The sequence below is a fragment of the Pristis pectinata genome, chromosome 17, assembly GCF_009764475.1.
Source record: "Pristis pectinata isolate sPriPec2 chromosome 17, sPriPec2.1.pri, whole genome shotgun sequence".
Taxonomy (NCBI): Eukaryota; Metazoa; Chordata; class Chondrichthyes; order Rhinopristiformes; family Pristidae; genus Pristis; species Pristis pectinata.
In genome coordinates, this window is record NC_067421.1 from 30,397,939 (window position 1) to 30,418,852 (window position 20,914).

The 20,914-nt window shown below is 41.0% G+C and overlaps 1 protein-coding gene across 1 annotated transcript in view; it reads right to left on the minus strand.

Annotated features, from left to right (window-relative positions):
• Window positions 1–20,914, minus strand: part of LOC127579325 (tetratricopeptide repeat protein 28-like) — a 603,896-nt gene that overhangs the window by 535,014 nt on the left and 47,968 nt on the right. Inside the window, 1 exon segment of the mRNA XM_052032043.1 lies at window positions 15,657–15,941. Coding sequence (XP_051888003.1) covers window positions 15,657–15,941 — 285 coding nt within the window.

Below are 20,914 nucleotides of genomic sequence, written 5' to 3' on the forward strand. Positions count from 1 at the left end.
AAGGACTGAACTCCAACAGTGAGGTGAAAATGAATTCCCTTGTTATTAAGGCAGCATGCGACAAAATGTGGCATCATGAAGCCTTTGTAAAACTGAAGACAGTGGAGGAGAAAAATACACCATGGTCAGTGTCATACCTTGCATAAAGGCAGATGGTTGTGGTTGTTGGAGGTCAAATCACCCCAGCCCTAGGACATTACTGCCCCTCATTCCTCAGGCACTCCTGGGCCCATGCACCTTCAGCTTCCTCATCCCTGACCACCTTTCCATTCTGTCAGCAGTGGGGATATTTGTTGATGACTTTACGATGTTCAAGTCCATTACAACTCCTCCACAAATGAAGCACCCCACTCCTACACGCACAAGACCTTGGCAACATTTAGGCATAAACTGATAATGGTAAACAACATCTGTGCCCCAAAAGTGCCAGGTAATTATCATCTCCAACAAGGGAAATCTAAAACCTGCCATTAACATTCAGTGCATTACCATCGCCAAGTTCCTCATCATCAACATCCTGTGGACCTCCATGGATCAGAAACTTAACTGATAACATAAATACAGGGGCTACAAGACCAGATCAGAGGTTGGGTATCCTGACATCCTAAAGCCCTTCCCATCAACAAGGAACAAGGCAGGAGTGTGCAAGCCTGGATATGTGCAGCTCCAACAACACTCAAGAAGCTCATTATCATCCTGGACAAAACAGCTCACATGATTGGTACCCCATTAAACATTCATTCCCTCCACCATTGGTGCATAGTGACTGCAGTGAGTACCATCCACAAAATGCTCTGCAGTTACTCACCGAGGCCACTTCAACAGCTTCTCCACTACCAAGAAGAATGTTTACAGGCACATGGGATCGCCTCCACCTGCATGTTCCCCTTCAAGTCGTACCATCTTGACATGGAAATATATCATCAGTCCTTCATTGTCATTAGATCTAAATCTGGGAACTCCCCCCCAACAGCACTGTGGGAGTACCTTCACCAGAAAGACTGCAGAGTTTGAAGAAGGCAGCTCACCATCACCTTTTTAAGTCCAATTAAAGATGGAGAATAAATGATGGCATAGCCAGCTCTGCCCAAAAAAAACTAAATTAAAAATAAACTTCTTACAAACCAATTTACACTTTCAAAGGTGTGAAGCGCAGAACTGCTAACAGTGCTCCAGGTGCAGTCTAACCAGGACTTACTCAGAGGTCACACAATTGTTGCAGGATTGCTAATTACCAGTTTACTGCTTCAATTACAGAACTGTTGCCATCTTCTGAAATGCAGAAGATGGACAATATTTCAATTGAGAACATTTGAGGGGTATAGATAGGGTGAATGCATGCAGGCTTTTTCCCCCAAGGTTGGGTGAGACTAGAACTAGAGGTCATAGGTTTAGGGTGAAAGTTGAAATATATAAGGGGAATCTGAGCGGGAACTTCTTCACTCAGAGGGTGATGTGAGTGTGGAACGAGCTGCCAGCGGAAAGTGGTAGATGCGGGTTCAACTGTAACATTTAAGAGAGGTTTGGAAAGGTATGTGGATGGGAGGGGTTTGGAGGGATATGGTCCGGGTGCATGTAGATGGGACTAGGCAGAAGATCAGGTCAGCATGGACTAGATGGGCCAAAGGACCCATTTCTGTGCTGCAGTACTCTATGACTCTTTGGCAACAAGTAAAATTTGCACAAAAACTTATTAACGTAAGTTTACTGGAATAAGTGTAGAAATATTTGGCAGGTCAGGCTCAATCTGTTGAAAGAAACAGGTTTCAGATCTTCCACCTCTATGGGGTGGTATTTGAGCTGCCCAAGTTGATGAGAGGAAAATATTTCCCTTCTCCTGGTGGCACAAATTAGTCCCGCAGCATTATATGGGCACAGGCAGGTGATGTTATGGCAATGGAAGTGCCCAATCTTGGTGATGCAGGGACACAAAGTTTGGAAGTTCTGCTCAGGATTGAGTAGGACTCTGAGATGGGAATAGTTCTGTGTCCCTTGAAAAGGTGGTATGGTGCAGAGAGGGTGTAGAAGAATTGATTCCAATATTATGCTAATGGTTGAGTAGGATGATACTGTTTTCTCCAGTGTTTCATTTAAAGTCATCACTGGTCAGCGCCATACCTGTGGAAGCTAATTTCTTATCTGGAGATAAAGGATTTGCATATAGATAAGGTGGGTGCTATGAATGGTCCCCTGAGGAGATGGTGTGAGAGTGAGAAGAAAACTATTGCTGAGAATGATGTGATTACAATTGCTTAGGTAAATGCATAATCCAACTGTGCAGGATAATGAAGTACAGGCATTGAGGAAAATAGTGTGGGTGAGCAAAGGGAAGTCCACAAAGATTTACTGAGGACAAGGCGGAGTAATGCACTTTGGTTTTACAAAAAGTTCAATAACTTTGGGATAACTACATGGGAAGGGCAAGGAACTGAAGAGATTCAAACAGGGATTTACCAGAGTTTGGATATATTTGAAGCCCTAGCAAGAAAAGGAACACAGAACAGTACAGCACAGAACAGGCCCTTTGGCCCACAATGTTGTGCCAACATAGCTATTCCCTCCTACCTATAGAATGCCCGTATCCTTCCATTTTCCTCTCATTCATGTGCCCATCCAAGCCCCTCTTAATAGCCCCCAATGAATTTGCCTCCACCACCCTATCAAACAACACATTCCAGGCATCCACCACTCTGTGTAAAAAACATACCCCTCACGTCTCTTCTGAACCTACCCCCTCTCACCTTAAATGCATGCCCTCTGGTATTGGATCACTCAATAATGGGAAAAAGATATTGGCTGTCCACCCTATCTATGCCCCTCATAATTTTATACACTTCCAACAGATCATCCTATACTGAGGTGACCAGAATTGGTATTGGTTTATTATTGTCACTTGTACGGAGGTACAGTGAAAAACTTGTCTTGCGTACTGATCGTACAGGTCAATTCATTGCACAGTGCAGTTACACTGAGTTAGTACAGAGCGCATTGAGGTAGTACAGGTAAAAATAATAACAGTACAAAGTGTCACAGATACAGAGAAAGTGCAGTGCAATAAGATGCAAGGTCACAACAAGGTAGATCGTGAGGTCAGAGTCCATCTGATCGTATAAGGGAACCTTTCAATAGTCTTATCACAGTGGGATAGAAGCTGTCCTTAAGTCTGGTGGTACGTGCCCTCAGGCTCCTGTATCTTCAACCCAATGGAAGAGGAGAGAAGAGAGAATGACCCAGGTGGGTGGGGTCTTTGATTATGCTGGCTGCTTCGCCAAGGCAGTGAGAGGTAAAGACAGAGTCCAAGGAGGGGAGGCTGGTTTCCATGACGTGCTGGGCTGTGTCCACAACTCTCTGCAGTTTCTTGCGGTCCTGGGCAGAGCAGTTGCCGTACCAAGCCGTGATACATCCAGATAGGATGCTTTCTATGGTGCATCAATAAAAGTTGGTGAGTGTCAAAGGGGACAAACCAAATTTCTTTAGCCTCCTGAGGAAGTATAGGTGCTGGTGAGCTTTCTTGGCTGTGGCATCTACGTGATTTGACCAGGACAGGCTATTGGTGATGTTCACTCCCAAGAATATGAAACTCTCAACCCTCTCAACTTCAGCACCATTGATGTAGTCAGGTGCACGTACACCGCCTCCTTTCCTGAAGTCAATGACCAGCTCTTTTGCTGACATTGAGGGAAAGGTTGTTGTCATGACACCATTCCACTAAGCTCTCTATCTCCTTCCTGTACTCCGACTCATCGCTGTTTGAGATACGGCCTACAACGGTGGTATCATCTGCAAACTTGTAGATGGAGTTAGAGCAGAATCTGGCCACACAGTCATGAGTGTATAGGGAGTAGAGTAGAGGGGTGAGGACGCAGCCTTGTGGGGCACCAGTGTTGAGAATAATCGTGCCGGACGTTTGCTGCCTATCCTCACTGATTGCATGCAATACTTGAAATTGAGGTTTGAGATTAGTTAGGAATTAGCAAGGATTGAATGTTGTGTGTATCTGTAGTTTCCAGTCGACACACCAACCACAATATCCAGCAAATTCCACATTTGTGAGTCCTGGTCTGTGCATAATCTGGAATGCTACAACTGGCATCATCAGGAATACAGAGGGAATAGTCACCCACACTTCCAGCTCCTTCTCGGTTGTCATTCATTCAGTGGCTGGAAAACCTGCACATGTAGACAACGTTATTTGCAATTAGACACGTAAATCACCAGCTAGGTCCCTACTATAAGAAAAGCCACCTGGGAGAAGTGCCAGAGGGTAGATAATGTCACCGGGTCTCTGTCCTTCTAAAATTAGGACAGAGAAAAAAATAAAGATACATTTTGTGCTAGAGGAACAAAGTTGAGCTGCAGTTACCAACAATTCCCCCAGTCAGTGGTACATCACAATTTGTCTGTGGGAGGGTCTCTGCACACTTTATGAGTTAAACAGACAAAGCCCAAGGTGGGAGAGAGAGAGGGGAGGGGAAGAGGGGGGAGAGAGGAGAGAGGAGGGGGGAGAGGAGAGAGGAGGGGGGGAGAGGAGAGAGGAGGGGGGGAGAGGAGAGAGAGGGAGAGGAGAGAGAGACGTGCAGTCAAGCAGAAGTGCAGAGGATGCAAAGTTCACTGTGGTAAATATGGAAGTTATTACTGGTAAAGTAAATATCAACTGTTGAGTTCATACAGCTGCACAGTTATAAACAGGGTCTGAAAGTTATACACAAATTACTGTCATATTAAGGGAGGACACAAAGATTTAAATTCCAATTATATGCTGGGGAAGAATATCCAAGCTTGCAAACTGAACAAAGGATAGGTTGATTTTGCAGAGTGTGACACATAGTGAGGACTTAATTCCCTCATGTTAGTTGCTATCCTGTCCTTTCGTTCCACAGTAAAGGTTTATATCACTGCAGACTGACTGAATCATTGCTTCTCTCTCAACTGGCTGAGAGTTTGGATTAGACTTAGCCAGTTATAAACAACGCAGCAATATTGCAGCCAGCAGGGATCCATCTGCTTTCAGTTTCATTCATGTCCAGCTGAACAAGATTTGCCTTCTGCAGGGTTCTCTCAAATGCAATGGCTTGAGTTACAGCACAAAAAGCAACAGTGGAGCCACAGGAACGAGGAGGAAAATGGAAACACACTGGTGCTGTGCTGGTGGAGGAGTGAGCATGGGTTAGTATGAATAACAGTTACTTTTGGAATAACACTCCCACTCCCCAGAGGCTATATAACAATTACATCACCACCAGATTCCCGGCCAGGCTACCAGCCAGGCTGCAGCACAACAGTATGATCCCACCATGTTAGTCTACCATTCTCAGAAAACATGGAAAACAGTGACAAGATCAGGGAAGTCAGCCCAGATTTAGAAAATTAAATCATGCCTGACAAATCTACTGGACATTTTGAAGGTTGTAACCAGCAGAAAAGATAAGGGAAAAACCATTGAAAGTGGTGTATTGCAGTCTCAGGTGGCTTTTGATAAGGTCCAACATAAAAGATTAGTGTGTAAATGTAAAGCACATGGGATTGGGGGCAATGTACTGACATGGACAAAGAACTGGGTGGCAGACAGAAAACAAGGTGCAGCAATAAACGGGTCCTTTTCTGAGGGGCAGAGAGTGACTTGTGGGGTATCAAGGTTTGGTGCTTGGCTCCAAATGAGTGAGTGAATTAAGTGTGCTCAACACAACACAAAATTGATTGGGAGCGGGAACTTTGAGAGCACAGAGAGGCTCCAGTGTGATTATTGACAAATGTGCGACAGATACAATATTATTGTGGATAAAAATGAAATTATTCATTTTAGTGGCAAAAGCAGGAAGTCAGATTATTATCTGAACATCGATAGATTGGGAAAGGGAGGTGTGCAACAAGACCTGGGTGTCCTGATGCACCAGTCGTTGAAAGCATGCATTCAGATGCATCAGGGAGTTAAGATGTGAACTGGTATGTTGGCTTTCATGTCGACAGGACGAGGGACACACTGTTGCAATTATACTAGGCCTTGGTGAGACCACATCGAGTATTACGTGCAGTTCTGGTTTCCTTATCTGGGGAAGGATATTCTTGCTGTGGAGGAAGGACAGCAAAGATTCATAAGATTGATTCCTGGGATGGCAGGACAGATGTATGAAGAGGGAATGGGTCGATTAGGCTTAGATTTGCCAGAGTTTAGAAGAACAAAAGGGGATCTCATAAAAATGTCTAAAATTCTAACAGGACTGGACAGATTAGATACAGGTCTAGATACTAGGTATGTTCCCAATGGCAGGAGAGAGTCCATGGTCAGGGGATATAGTCCAAGAAAAATAAAGGGCAGCTATGCAGGACTGAGATGAGGAAACTTCTTCAGCCAGAGTGTGCTGAACTTGTAAAATTCTCTGCCACAGAAAGCAAAAATCATTAAATATACTCAAGGAGTGAGTCACAGGGCTAAAAAGATCAAGGCATATAGGGAGAAAGCAAGGACAGGTTACTGAATTTGGATGATCAATCTTGATCAAATTGAATGGCAGAGCAGGAGTAAAGGGCCAAATGGCCTATTACTGCTTCTATCTTCTATGTTTCTACGATGGGAAATTGCAGCAAAACTCTACTCTATATCCCCAGGAATACTACTGCAAAGCAGATGTATAGAGACAGCACTGATTCACAATTAAACAAGAAAGTCTTCTAATTACAGGCAGCCTGTCAACACAAACAAAAGGAAGAACAGGTTTACAATTCTATAGCATCTAAATAACATCTCAGTTTGTTCCATATTAAGTAAATTTGCTTGGAAATGATGTAACTTGTTATTATAGACCATTAAGGCAGACATTCTCCCAGACAAGAAGATCCTACAAAGTGCAATGTGATCAGTGACCAGATAATAGGTCTAGATTTTGTGCTGCAGGCTGAAGGAAGAATGTTGTCCTGCTCTTTGTCAACCTAAACCTGAGCCATTAGAACCACAAGACACAGACTTGGCTCAATACTTCACTTATTTCAAACTCTGATGCACCATATTCTCATTCAACAGCAGAGGTTCAAACAGGGCAAAACTAACATCTTCAACACACTAAATGACCATCAAAAAATACTTCTGTGAGATTTAAATAAAAGCATATAGGGCCTTTAATGATTCCAAAGCATTTCCAACCAATGAATTACTTCTGAAGGGCTGTCACAGTTGTAATGCAGGAGATGTGGCAAGTAGTTTGAATACAGTAAAGGTCCAACAATGAGTAATGCAATACATGTCCAAACAATATGTTTTCAGTTGTTGGTTAAGGGAAAACTATTGGCTGGGATACCTGAGAAAACTCCCTTGATTTCCTTCGAATGGTGCTAAGGGATCTCAAAATGCATCTCAAATTACTCCACAGTCAATAAGTTTGCCTTGAAATGCAGTGAGCCATTATTGTAGACCTGTATGGCAAAGAAAAAAGGTGATATTCCACCCTCCGGTTCTCTCAGGAAGTGCTTGAAATATTATACTTTCCTTGAAAGCAGCAGGGCTCACGGACAATAAATTTCTGTCCATACTATCAAGTGTGGCCTTCCCTGTTGTATTTATTTATTCAGTCACACACACAGTGTTTAAGCACCTCCCTGCTAATAGGGGCGATGCAAATTCCCTTCTGAAGCTTGGCATTTTGGGCTCAAGACCCAACGACATGAATGACAAGAAACTCCAGCCTACAAATTTAACTTCATCCTTTTATGTTGTGCTAACATGTGCTGTGTATAGCACTAAGGGCCATTCAGATGTCCCAAGGAAAAAAAACACACTAGTAATACTGTGGCATTTTGCACACCAATCCACGCACTAAATCAGAGCTTATGTGATTCCTGTCAGGACCTGTTTGCACAACTAGCCCCTGCCACATATGCTATATTGAATGCTGGGAAGCTATCCTAATCTTAAAGGACCTCTGTCATGAGAAGCCACAGTGTAGTTTCAGAAAAGGCTGCCACAAGGTGAGGAAAGTATGCGTGGGGCTTTGGGTGGCCAGGGAAGGAAGAGATGGGCAGGAGAAGCAGCAATCTCCAGTGGGTATGGTCACTCCCACATGATCCAACACATGGTGCAGGCTGACCAGTGTGGCAGATATCACACCATCTCGTTCTGAGGTGTATGACATGGAAGTCCTATTATCATTGAGGGAATGCACAGTGATGCCTGAACACATGATCTGAACATCCTAAAGCAAGTCTGGCACAGGCTGCAAGCAAAGCAGAGGTCACATCAAGGACCCTCAAATTTATGTCTCTTTGCTGATCTACTGTGAGGTTTGCTCCTTTTTTTGTGCCAAATGAAGGAAGATTAGGTTACATCTTAATGCACCATCATATTTTGGTTGGAGGACATCATTAGCTGCATGACTGACACCAGGCAGATGGCAGCCAAGCCGATGGGAATCGCACATTTAGGTGTTGAGGCCAATTTCCCAATGTGTACCCAGAGTCCTGGAAATGATCGCTTGTGCTACTTAACCCACAGAAAGTTGCTTCGATGCACAATTTGCACGTAAAGAACCTTGTGCAAATCAATCCAATTTCCAGGTATCTGGTTGTAAGAGATCAGGTTCAAAGTTCACTTAGACAATTATATTATGTTGCCATAAACCTGGCCTTCAATACCACATCACTTATGGTAATAGCTTCTGACTCTTTTGGTACCAGCATTGTGTTGGGTGCAGGTACTCAGAATTAAACCATTAATTAATATGTTCCTACATAGAGTTGTCCAGTTACTCATACCACAGGCTTGATGTGACATAAACATTCCAGGCACCACCCAAACCTGTCTGCCTCCATCCCAGCCCAAGTCATGCTAAGCATGTGACCATATCTACTTGCACAACAGCCACTCCACGGTCTGAATGATACCTTCAGAGACTGATGAATGAGGAATGAGGGATCTTTGTCTGCTGCAGGCAAATTAGTCCACCCTGAATTGAGGTTGGAATTGAACATATGTACCAAAAAAAGGTCAAAGTGCATAAAGAATCACAATCATTTATTGTTGCGCATCCCAATACCAATGGTTCAACCTATACTGAAGCTACTAGTCTGTACACTAATCAGAGCATTTAATTCCTATTTTACGAGAAGCGCTTTGATTTTCATGCAGCCCAGAGTTAATTGCAAGCCCACATTTTGCTCAGATTGAAGAACATCACTCAAGTACTGGCTACTCAACAGTTGACTGTAAATCAGACTAAATGCTACTTTGTGCAATTAGCTCTAACAGTATTAGCATGAATGCACCATAATAATCTTTCTCTTCACTTGGTAACCAGGAAACAACCACAATCAATGTACACAAATAGCTCCAGAGCTTCCAATTGAACTGAATCTTACATAATTTTACCCAATGATGAATTAAACATCAGCCTCACCAAAAGATATTAAAGAGCAAATAACACATTTTAGAGAGGTTCAGGTGCTCTGGCCAAGTCCGCTCTGGCTTCATTGGTAGCACCCTCCTCTGCAAGTCATGATTCTTGTTCAAACCCACTTTCTTGAACTTCAGCGCTAAAACCCTGCCTAGTACTCCCGTGCACAAGTTAAAACATGTTGTTCTGTTTGTGCCTTCGGGAAGTGATGTTAAAATAAGGCCAGTTCTACGCACTCAAGTGGATCGCAAGATCCCATGACATTATATGGAAGAGCGGGGAGGTTTCCTGCAATTGACATTGCTTAAAGAAAAATCATACAATCTCACTGTTGCTTCTGAAAGTTCACCTTTCATATATTGCGACAGTGACTACTTCCAGAAGTACCTCAATGACTGAAAAATGCTTTGAAAGGGACATAAAATGCCCTATATAAATGTAATTTTTTCTTTCTATTCCTCTCCAACTCTAAAATAGATAGCAGATAAATTCACCTGTTCTCAGGTGGAGAAGTAATTACTTAAATCAGATTCTTTCATAAGTCTGGTGTTTATTTTCATCCTGGGTGAGGCTTCATAAGATATACAAAAACCCAACCAGATTTTGGCCAGCACAGACTGGAAATAATCTCCTTTCAATCGTTCGAACTCCTACAGTCCACAGGTTGGAAGAAAAAAGTTCAATATGCTAACACTTAAAACAAAATTCTCAAGTCTTGAAGATTATAAAAATTCAGTGACCTTGAACAGTCCAAACACTGGTGCAACAATTAACTGAGAAATGTCACATTAAAACAAATGGGAAACAAGCAGCAAATGTATACAATATTATCATTTCAATTACAATGCTTAGGTGAAAGCTCCTTTTCCAAGGCAATCGTGTAAATTCACACCAAGAGCTGTCATAAGGTCCTGCTCTGGACCCAAGCTGCCAACTTCATCTGAGCAGAGCTGCAGAGACCTACCCACCTTTGCATAACTTTTCCTTTCAGTGAGCATTGCCTTCGGGCTGCCTGGCTCCCCAATATTATCACATCAAAACCTCCCGAGTCTGGCCATTTCTGAGAGTTTAACTTGCTCTCGTTCCCAAGATGGTGTTGAATCAGCATCTGCAGATATTCTATCCAATCATCCTCTTGTGCCAAAAATCTATCTTAAATTCAACTTTATATTTTTGCTAAGAGAATAACATGCTGCTTATGAACATTTTATTTTCTGACTTAACTTTTTCCATGTGTTATTATACAAGAGACAGACAGTCCACACTGTAAGAAAGTATATGTGGGAGGAATCGGTGGTTCCACTGAGGCAAAAGTAGAGATGTCATGAAATGAATTGTTTGCCTCTTGCATGCAATGGTAAATCAAACAAAATAATCAATTTTCTCTTCCAATTTTTTTTAAAGGTTCAACAATGTTCCTTTGACTAACAGTTCCTTAGATGAAGGTCATTTTGCTCCAGATTATAACTGGAAACAATGCCTTGTAAATACGAATGTTTGTGAAGTGTCAGAGTGAGCAAACAAGTTATAACCCACATCCCAGCAACATACAGCTGATTTTTATCATTACTGTATTTAATGCAGAAAGCCCATGTAATGCTGTATGTCATCCTTAGCAGCTCATGAACAGCCTGCATTTTGCCATATGCTAAAGTAGTAACATTGTCTCAATTCACGATTGATTAGCAGCAGAACTTCAAAGTAAAGTTGCTGGAGGGCTGTGGTGGAGGATTGTTGAAAGCTTTGCAAAAATTTGAATTTGATGCAAAAGGGCATGTGAAAGAAACATAAGAGACTACAAAGACTGACCACTTTTTCCTTCGGATAACAAAACACACTTACATTATGATGGGCTTTAACAATACTGCCCTCTGTGCTATCCTATAATGCCTAGTTCTTAGGTTTCAATTGTAAATAAACCATCATAATTTCAGCCTATACAGTCTGGTCTGGCATACAAAATTCCTCTTTCAAATTACCAGACATAATGGGAAGCTTATGTCAATTACAGTGCACAGATATTGCAAAACAGGGTAATTGTCAACTCTGCGATTCACAAGCTAAAATTTACATTTTCAGACCAAAACCCTTCACTCATCTGGAGCAAACAGCAAAAGGAAAATAGTTTAAAAGACCTGGCCACAAAATTTTGCATCTGTGGTTCCAAGCTACATACCAGAAGATGCATTGCTATGTCACAGAAGTAACCCTCCCAGTGTATTAGAGGTTGGGTTGCAAAGACAGTTTGCATATACATGAGTCATGATAACATTTTATCTTACATATTGAGAATGTAAATGGTTGCAGGCATGCCCGATGTTCATTGCCCATCCCTTTTGCCTTGAAAAGATGGACATGAGCTGCCTTCTTGAACTGCTGCAGTCCTTGGAGAGTCACAAGTCTCACAAGGCTGCGGAGGAAGAAGTTCCAGGACTTAGACCAAGTGACGTATTTCCAAGTTATGATGCTGTGCACCTTGGAGAGGAACCAGCAAGTGGCCAGTGAAATACATTATTTTTCTTTTAAAAGCAATTGCAAGCAGAATAAAATAGGCAATTTTCTTCTCCAGTTTTTAAGTATTGGTTGAAGGTGGTTCACATGACCAGGCCTTCTTTGGACGAAGTAACAACCTTTCCCAAGACTCTTTCCTGTTCAGAGTTCTGTCAGGGTTCTGGGTTTTGCAGGGTGTCTTATCAATTTAAGTCACATTATTAGAAGAGTGAATGGAGGCAAAAGGAAAAAGTATATTTGTTCCAGCTCAAGAGAAAGGCTCAAGAGAGAAGTTCCGATGAAGGATCACTGCCCTGCTGTTTCTTTCCGCAGTGATGCTTCATGACCTGCTCAACATATTTTGCTTCCACTTCATATTCCAGCACCTACAGTTATCTGCTTTTCAATTAAAGATATTTCACTCCTCACAATAAATTCTTCACGTTTTTTTTATTTGTGATCTACAGCATAGCGGATCAGGTAGCCTATCCCAAACTAAAAATTAAATACAAAAGCTGTTTCAGGTATACCACTGTACACTCCTAATGAAGGCACTCAAGATCCTGGCAAGCTCGGATGCCTGCAGAGTGGTCTGCCTCTTCTTATTCTAATTGCTTTAGAAGATTTGAAATGATACATACATTATTTAGAAAAGGGTTGATTTAAGCTGCCAATGCATGACTAACTCTAAAAGTCAATTTGTACTTGTCAATCAGTTCATGAGCAAGGAGAAAAGATGCTCTGAAGAACTTAATGATTACAAAATGTTCACGCAAATGTAAATTCTACCACCAGAGGGTACTAGCAGCCTCAGAAACATGGCACTGCAGGAGATTTACAGTGTAGACGGTAAGGCCCTAATGTACAACTGTTACAAAGCTATGGAAATCATTTACAAAGCATCAAAGTCCAAAACTTCAATACATTCAAAAGACTAGATGAACCCGAACACTACTGCAAACAGGAAATGAGATTTAACACAGGCTTGGGGGTGACAGACAGAATGGCCAACTTCTGTATGTCTTAAACTTACAGAACAATCATTGCAGCCCAAAAGTAATCTGCTGCATGAAATACCTCTGAGATATTTTAACAATCTAAAATGGCACAAGACAAATGCAAGTACTTTCTTGTTTAATAGAACCAAAAGGATTTGAATCCAAATCTCCACATCAAAAGACGATATACACAAGTAGTCCAATGTAATTCTGCCTTTGGGGTCAGACCTGTCAATTTCCAACAGCCTTGCAGTGAGTGATGAAGATTTCTAGTCAAGGTCAGTGCCGTTCAATCATCTTTCCTGTCCCACCCAGATGACATATTAGTACCTATCACTGGAGATTTCCTTCTCCCAGCAACAGTTCTGATCTAATATTCATACCAAGTTGGCCACGAACTTCAAGAAAATTGAGCAATTTTTGAAGTAGTTTGGGATGTTCACACAACGCTAAAAGATGGTAATGGAAAAGCAAGTTCATCAATCTTTCATTCAGTTCATCCATCACCAACACTTGTCAAATTCAAATCAGTTAATGATGTTTTCCATCTACTTGATAGAGGTCATTTCTTGAGCACTGGACATCGAGTTAACATCTGCCTCTGATGCTTTCTTTGAGTTTTATGGATGTCTCAGCATTCTGGAAATTTCACATTCACAGTGCAAGGAAGGCGTGCAATGATATACTGCAAGAAATTACCTGGATAAGTCGGACACCAACCAGGAAAAGGTGCACCTCTTAGAAAATGTCAGAAAAATCTCTGAAACGGGGTTGGACTCAAACAGGTAGAAACCTGACAAATGTTAGATTGTCACTGCAAAAACTTGTAATCTGTCTTGATCCTAAATATAACTGATGCAATACAATGGAATTAATGACTGTTCAGGTATAAAATAATGATAAATGGTGAAAACCAGTTAGATGTGCCAAAGATGCAGTCACAGTAAGTACAGATGAAGCATTGCACTTATTTGTGAAATTTACCGTTGCTGCTGAAACTGACCTTCATCAGTGAAATCAACAATTAATGCGACTACAAGGACTGATGACAATGTTTCAGGAGTTTGACCGGAGGGCATCAGGCATAACGGGCAAATACAAGCACACAGTTAATACAAGAGTAAAGGGTCAAAATGAAAAGGATGATCAGGTATTCAAGTTTTAAAAGACATGGTTATAATGACTGTGACAGAATTTGACCAGGAGAAATATTAATCAGAAGTGAAAACTGATAGGACAGACTTTCAGATTTTAGAATAAACTGGAATGGAGTAACATCAGAAAATACAAAATGAGAACCAAACTGGAGCAGTTGAATGGATGCAGATGAAACAATCCACAAAAGGGCCAAGACTGTAATTTTCAACACATAACTAGAGATTTACCCTGGTTAAATCATCATAATAAAACTAATTGGGATGTGAAGTAATTTGTTGTTCTGAACACTTGACAACGCTGTTCTCAGTTTAAAGAAGCCAAGCAGCAAAATAAATTCCTGCAAGAAATCTGGCATAAGATGTCCAGAACCAGGAGACACAGAAACAGGGTAAAATTATGAAAATAATTAAAATATAGTTCATTATTGATTTCAGGTTTATGGCAGGGTCCCTAAGAATGGGCAAAAAATGTAGGAACTACCTTGGATACACATAATGATGTGTTCAATGTAATTATAGTCTGAGCAGTTAAAGCTATATTATTTTTGATCAGGAAAGTGAAATTTTACATGCTTTGAGCATGAAAGTTAGAAAGACAGTTAACTGGCTATCACTTGTACCCATTACAGCCATCCACAGGAACCTAAAATTTCTTTTATCACAGCTCCCAACATTGTAATTTTGCCATTCCAGTGATCTTAAAACTGTAAATAAGCAAAAATCACACAAAAAGTATGCTCAGAACAGAATATGAGGTGAATTTTTTATATTTGAATACCCAGAAACTGTCAGAAAGGTTAAATAAATATTATTGAAACAAAAGGTTGACACACACAGAACAGATGTGAGAAGGAGTGTCCATTTGGCAGCAAATATATCATTAATATCCAATGCTCCATCCAAACTGATAGTAATGCACAGCTGTCAGACACCCACGTGCACTCTCCACCCCCATTACTATAATATTATAACTCCCCACAGTCTCCAGTATGATATTTGAGAAACTGCAATCTTACATGAACCAAACCCAAGCACAAAGACCCAATGATATGCACCAGTCTCTCATTACCAAGAATTTTTTCAACCAACTGGGAAAATTCAACCCAAACACACTTAACTCATGGATTCTTCCCGCTACCTTTTCCCCATAAAGTATCACAAGGGTTCCAGGTAACTATAAGGTGAGCATTTCAAAATATGTTAGTCATGAGTTGCTCAAGGACAATAGTAGATCTTACTATTCTCCTGACCAAGTTCCTGTGCAATTCAGTAGTGGACAGGTTAGATTTCCAGACTGTATTCAGTGCTAATAACATACCAAGCATCACTATCACACACTGCAGCCTTTTTGTTGCCTGCCCCACCAGAATTGGAGAATTATGTGTAATGCCACAGCACAAACTTCGATTAGCACGTTCAGTCATCCATCAAAATTTTGACACTTTCATGACAAATGAAATCTATTCAGAATAACAGGTTTGGTGCAACAGTGGGACTTGGCCAGTCACACACAGACAGCTGCAGCATCTAGTGAAAGGACTGGCAAAAGAAAAATGATCTTACAACAGTGGGGCGGGTTAGTGTAATATGGGCAAGTCCATTGATTCCAGAAGTTGAGGAGACAGTCCTACCTTTGACCATTTTGGGTTTAAAAGTCGTGCTTTGACAGCATCATCCAGAGCTTTCTCGTACTCATTCAGTTTCACCAGAACGGCTGATCGGTTGCTGTACAGAATGCAGTTCTGAGGATCAGCTGCAATGGCTTCAGTGTAGAGCTGGACGCCAGTGGTGAAGTCTCCACTCTGACACGCCGCGTTGCTCTCTCGGACCTTCTCAATGAAAGCAGCTTTGCTGAGAGTGTGTACACTGCTGCTACCAGAGATTCTGCGCATTAAGCTTTCTTCAAAGACAGAGCTCTGCAACAAAAAAAAAATCAATGTTTTCCTTTGAAACAAAAATTTCTTTCCCCATGGTGTCAGTTCTTACTGGGTATAATCCCATAGATATCCCCCAGCCCATGACTCTATACATTACAACCAAGCTCCACCCTGTCCTTATCTATGGTCCATAAGTGAGCCTTCCAGCAGAGGGTACAGCTCAATGATCTGAAGTACAGACCTGAGGGGATCTTTGCTACATGAAAAGGTGATATATAAATGCAAGTTGGTGCTGTTGATCGTACCCTGCTCCCAATTAAGTGCAGACAAGATCCACCAGTTAGTGTGTACCTGGATGGAAACAATGGCCTTCCCTGGCAGTATAGCTTTACATTGAATCTGGTCAGGGCTTCACCAACAGTAAAGCACAAGCACAAACAAGTGCAGGTTTGCTTCAGTCACCTTCATCGATGAGAATGGACCCAGAGGTGACAAATGCCCTCTATATCAGCTAAAAAGCAAGCCAAATATTGGAAAAAATGTTAAGAAAAATTGAACATTTTTTTTTAAAAATCCATTATTCAACAAAGGAGTATCCTAAAAATTAAATCTTTTCACCTCGGACATGTTCAATGCCAATGCAATAAACTTAAATAGCTCTGTGCCCTCATTCCTCTAGATTTTAGACAATGAAAAGGGATGGGTGGGCTTTGACTGGACAAACAGTAGAACTAAACACGTGCTCCAGACTTTCATTGCACTAAGTAAGATTAAGAATCCACAAGAGAATTAAGAATCAATAATAACCTGGGGCTGTATTCGATGGAGGGAAGTTCCATTGAAACCTCTTCCTATTTAAACACACTCAGTGATTCCTAAGGTGATTTTCCTTCTGCTAACAGGTGGGACTGCAATAGCATTTAAAATTCAGGAAAAAGCAACAAATTTAAATATTAACATTCAAAATTTTTCTCCAGACCTCAGACAATTACAAATTATAAGCTTCAAAAATAATTATCACCTCTCAGCAATTTTCCTTCAGGGCTACACATCCAAAATAGACAGCATCCACTGAAATGAAGGCTTTACATTCTTGACAAGCACAGGTACTGCTGCACACTCAATGCAACTACTCATTCTCTCATGTCCTTGGCCTCATGTTTTGAGGCAGGGGGTACAGGAGCCTGAGGACCCACACCTCAAGGTTAAACAACAGCTTCTTCTCCACTGCCATCACATTCTTGAACTGACCTGAAAAACCCAAACACTACCTCAGACTATATTTCTTTTTCCTCTCTCTCAACTTGCACTAATGCCATTATGTTTATTTTGTTGTGTAAGTTATGTATAATTTATGTTAATTTAAGTTTATGTGAACTTAAGTTTGTAATATACAGTACTGCTGCTGCAAAAAGCTAATTTTCATGGCAGTTATACCTTGGGTATGTATGCCTACAGCAATAAACTTGAACTTGAGTAACCAGTTCTGAAGTGCTTGAGCATTTTTAGATTGGGTCTTGAAGGTCGACGTTTGTGGCTAACCCTCCTCCTATTATTCCTTCCTTGGTTACTCCTAATCAATATCATGTTGTATAAGAAATCAAGAGAACTTGCCCTGGTGACTAGCCACCCTGAAGCTGACCATACACAGATGTGTGAACGTGACCTGAACTCCTTCTCTCATCACCACCCTCTCCCACCCCTCCAAATTTCCCTCCTATAATTTGGCTCTGCCTGTCATCTGTCAACAACTGAAGACAACACCCAAACTGGTAATAAACTCAAACTTGAACCAGTGCCCTTTATAATGATATTGGCCCCAGAAGCTGTTTATTTGAAACTCACCATTCACATTAAAATCTTTTTGGCAGTTCCATCTTACTCTGCCCATAGTAAAACAGTCAGTATGTTGATTTAATTCAGACACTTGCATATATCTTCAGAAGGAAGGAACTGGCACAGGATCACAATCCTCAGGCTATTTTTGGAGATCAGATTTGATTTTTTGGTTTTACAACTTTCAATGACCACAAAATCAGACATCTTTAAAACAGTTAGTGACAGCCTTTCAAGGATAGACAGCACTTTGGGACTCAGACACAGATAAATTATTCTCCTCATTAACTTAAAAGATGTACAGCATTACCAATTACATTGTCAAAATGCTATGGCAACCAATAGCTACACCATAGCAACTAAACCATGCTCCCAACACCAGGTGGTCCTACTTTGAGCAAGGACAGAAAACATGCCGAAGTGCAGAGAATCAATGACCTTTTACCCCTTCAGCTGTAGCTGATTCATTTTCTTTGATGTACGCTGCTCTCACCCTCCCACTTGAGAAGATCAAGAGAACAATTTACAGTAATTACTGAATTTACATTTTTAACACCGAGCTCATCATGTCACATGTAAAACTAAAGAGAGGCACAGAACTGCAAAGCAGCATGCTTCCAAATATGCTCTTTTAAAGTACACTTAAATAGCACATTGTGTTGGAACACTTCAAAGCACTTCAAACAATTACTGCACTTTTGAAATGCAACCATTGCTGTGCAGAGAAAAACAACCACCATTTAATGCCAGAAACAACAATGATTACTCATGTTCTACAACTCATCGATTTAACAGCAGGTAATACAGTTTTTGTTTGTATGCAATATTAATGTAGTTGCATCTACATTTAGACAGGATGATTTTGAGGAAGTATTATACATTTGATAACAATTTTAAAATTATTCACTTGTGTTTTGTTTTGCAAATCCAAATACATTGTAACAATTTTAATTTAAAATTTAAATAAAACTATCTTTAATTTTTCTCCCCAACATCTTTTTGTTTTCAGCTGTTGTTCTGTCAGAATAACACAAGTGTCATTCATTCCCAAACCTATCAACACCACTAGTGGTAGACAAGTATAGCCTGGGCTTTCCTCTTTTCAACATTATTCAGCAAAGAACATTAATACCACAGAAGATGGATTCATTCTCCTTGCAGCAAAGGTCAAGAGGGCAGATGATAGAGGTGTTTAAAATCACAAAGGATTTAAATCTACAAGTAAATGAAGAATGCAAAAGAGTTCATCACCATAGTGCACAGATTTACGGTGACTGGAAAAAAAATCAGAGGCTACACAAAAATCTTCCCACGCAATGAAAGGTTTTGATTGGGAATACACAACCAACAGGCAGTGGATACATGTTCAATGATAGCTCACAAAACAAGTGGACAATTTTTGGAAGAGAACAATCTGCAAGGATATAGGAAAAGAATGGTGGAATGAGATTAACTGTTCAAAAGAGCAGTCACCGACACAATAGCTCAAATAACCTCCTCCTGTGCAACAGTGTTCTATGATGAATACACAATCCAAGTTTTGCCCTCAGGTCCACAAGATCTGATACTCTTACTGTAACAATACCTTGACTAAAGATGCTGTGCACTAACAGCAATGGAGATACACAGCAATCCCTTTGGAACAGAACTAGGACCTTTGAACTGTCAACTCCCTTCAATTAGAACGTAACTAACCTGTGACCCAACTCCATATACCCAACTTTACCCTACTTAATATTTGTGCTCATCAAAAATCTATTGATCTCAGATTTTAAATTAACAATTGATCTGGCATCAACCTCTGCTTAGAGTAGAAAGTCCCAAAGTTCTACCACCCTCGGTATGTAGAAGAATATCCCAAATTCTTCACCAAGAAGCTGGCTCTAATTTTAGATTCTACTTCATAGTGTTGGGCCCCAAAACAGAAGAAATTACTTCCTTCTATTGACTGTTAACATTCTGAAAACTCCAATCGAATCACCCTTTAACCTTCTAAATTCTGAGGATATACACGCTGGTTTGTCCAATCTCTATGCAAAGTTTAATCTTTGGGATCCAGGCATCATTCTGCATCCATATAAAATTTTCCATCCAAACACAATTACACTTTTAGGAAGTAGAGGAGCATTCCCACAAGACAAATGTAGAGTAACCAAAGTCAGTGATCCATGGATGACGAAAGACATGGAAAGTAAGAAGAAGTAGGAAAAGAGCGCACGTGAAATATTTCAGGTGATAATACAGTGAAAACCAGATTGAGTATAGAAAGAAGCATTTTTTTTAAATTGTGCATTTTTCAAGATCCAGGCATCACTGGCCTGGCCAGCATTTATTGCCCATCCTTAATTGCCCTGGAGAAAGTGTGGTGAGCCACCTTCTTGAATGCTGTACACCATGGAGGAGAACCTGCAGATGGTGCTGTTCCTTAGTGCCTGCTGCCCTTGTCCTCCTTGATGGTAGAGGTTGTGGATTTTGAAGGTAATGTCGGAATGACCAACGTGGGTAACTGTGCATTTCATAGATGATGCACATTGCAGTCATAGTGTATTGGTGGTGGAGGGAATAAATATTTAGGAGGGTGCATGGGGTGCCAATCAAGTGGTCTGCTTTGTCCTGGAAGGTCTTGAGCAACTGAGTGTTGCCAGATCTGCACAAAGAGACAATATTATATCACAATCCTGATACCTGCCTTGCAGAATGGTAAAAAGAACTTTGGATGTCAGGAGGCGAGTCAATTGCCTCGGGATAACCAACTTCTGATCTGCTAATGTAGGTGACCCCAAGACCTTCATGGCAATAATAATGCCATTGAATGTCAAGAATAGGTGATTAGACTCTCTTGTTGAAGATGGTCATAGCTTGGCAATTTTGAGGAGTAAATGTTGCTCGCCAGTTATCAGCACATGGCTGAATGTCACCTTGGTTTTGCTGCGTATGGTTGTGGATGTCTTCATTTACTGAGGTGTTGCAAATGGAACTGAACATTGTGCAGTCATCAGTGAATATCTCCCACTTCTAATGATGGGAGGAAAGTCATTGATAAAGCAGGTGAAGCTAGTTGGCCCAAGGACATAACTTACAATGATGTCATGGCATTGGATTACTGACCTCTAACAACCACAGCCATTTTTCTTTTTGTGAGGTACAACTGCAACTCCCTGACGCCACACTCAGTC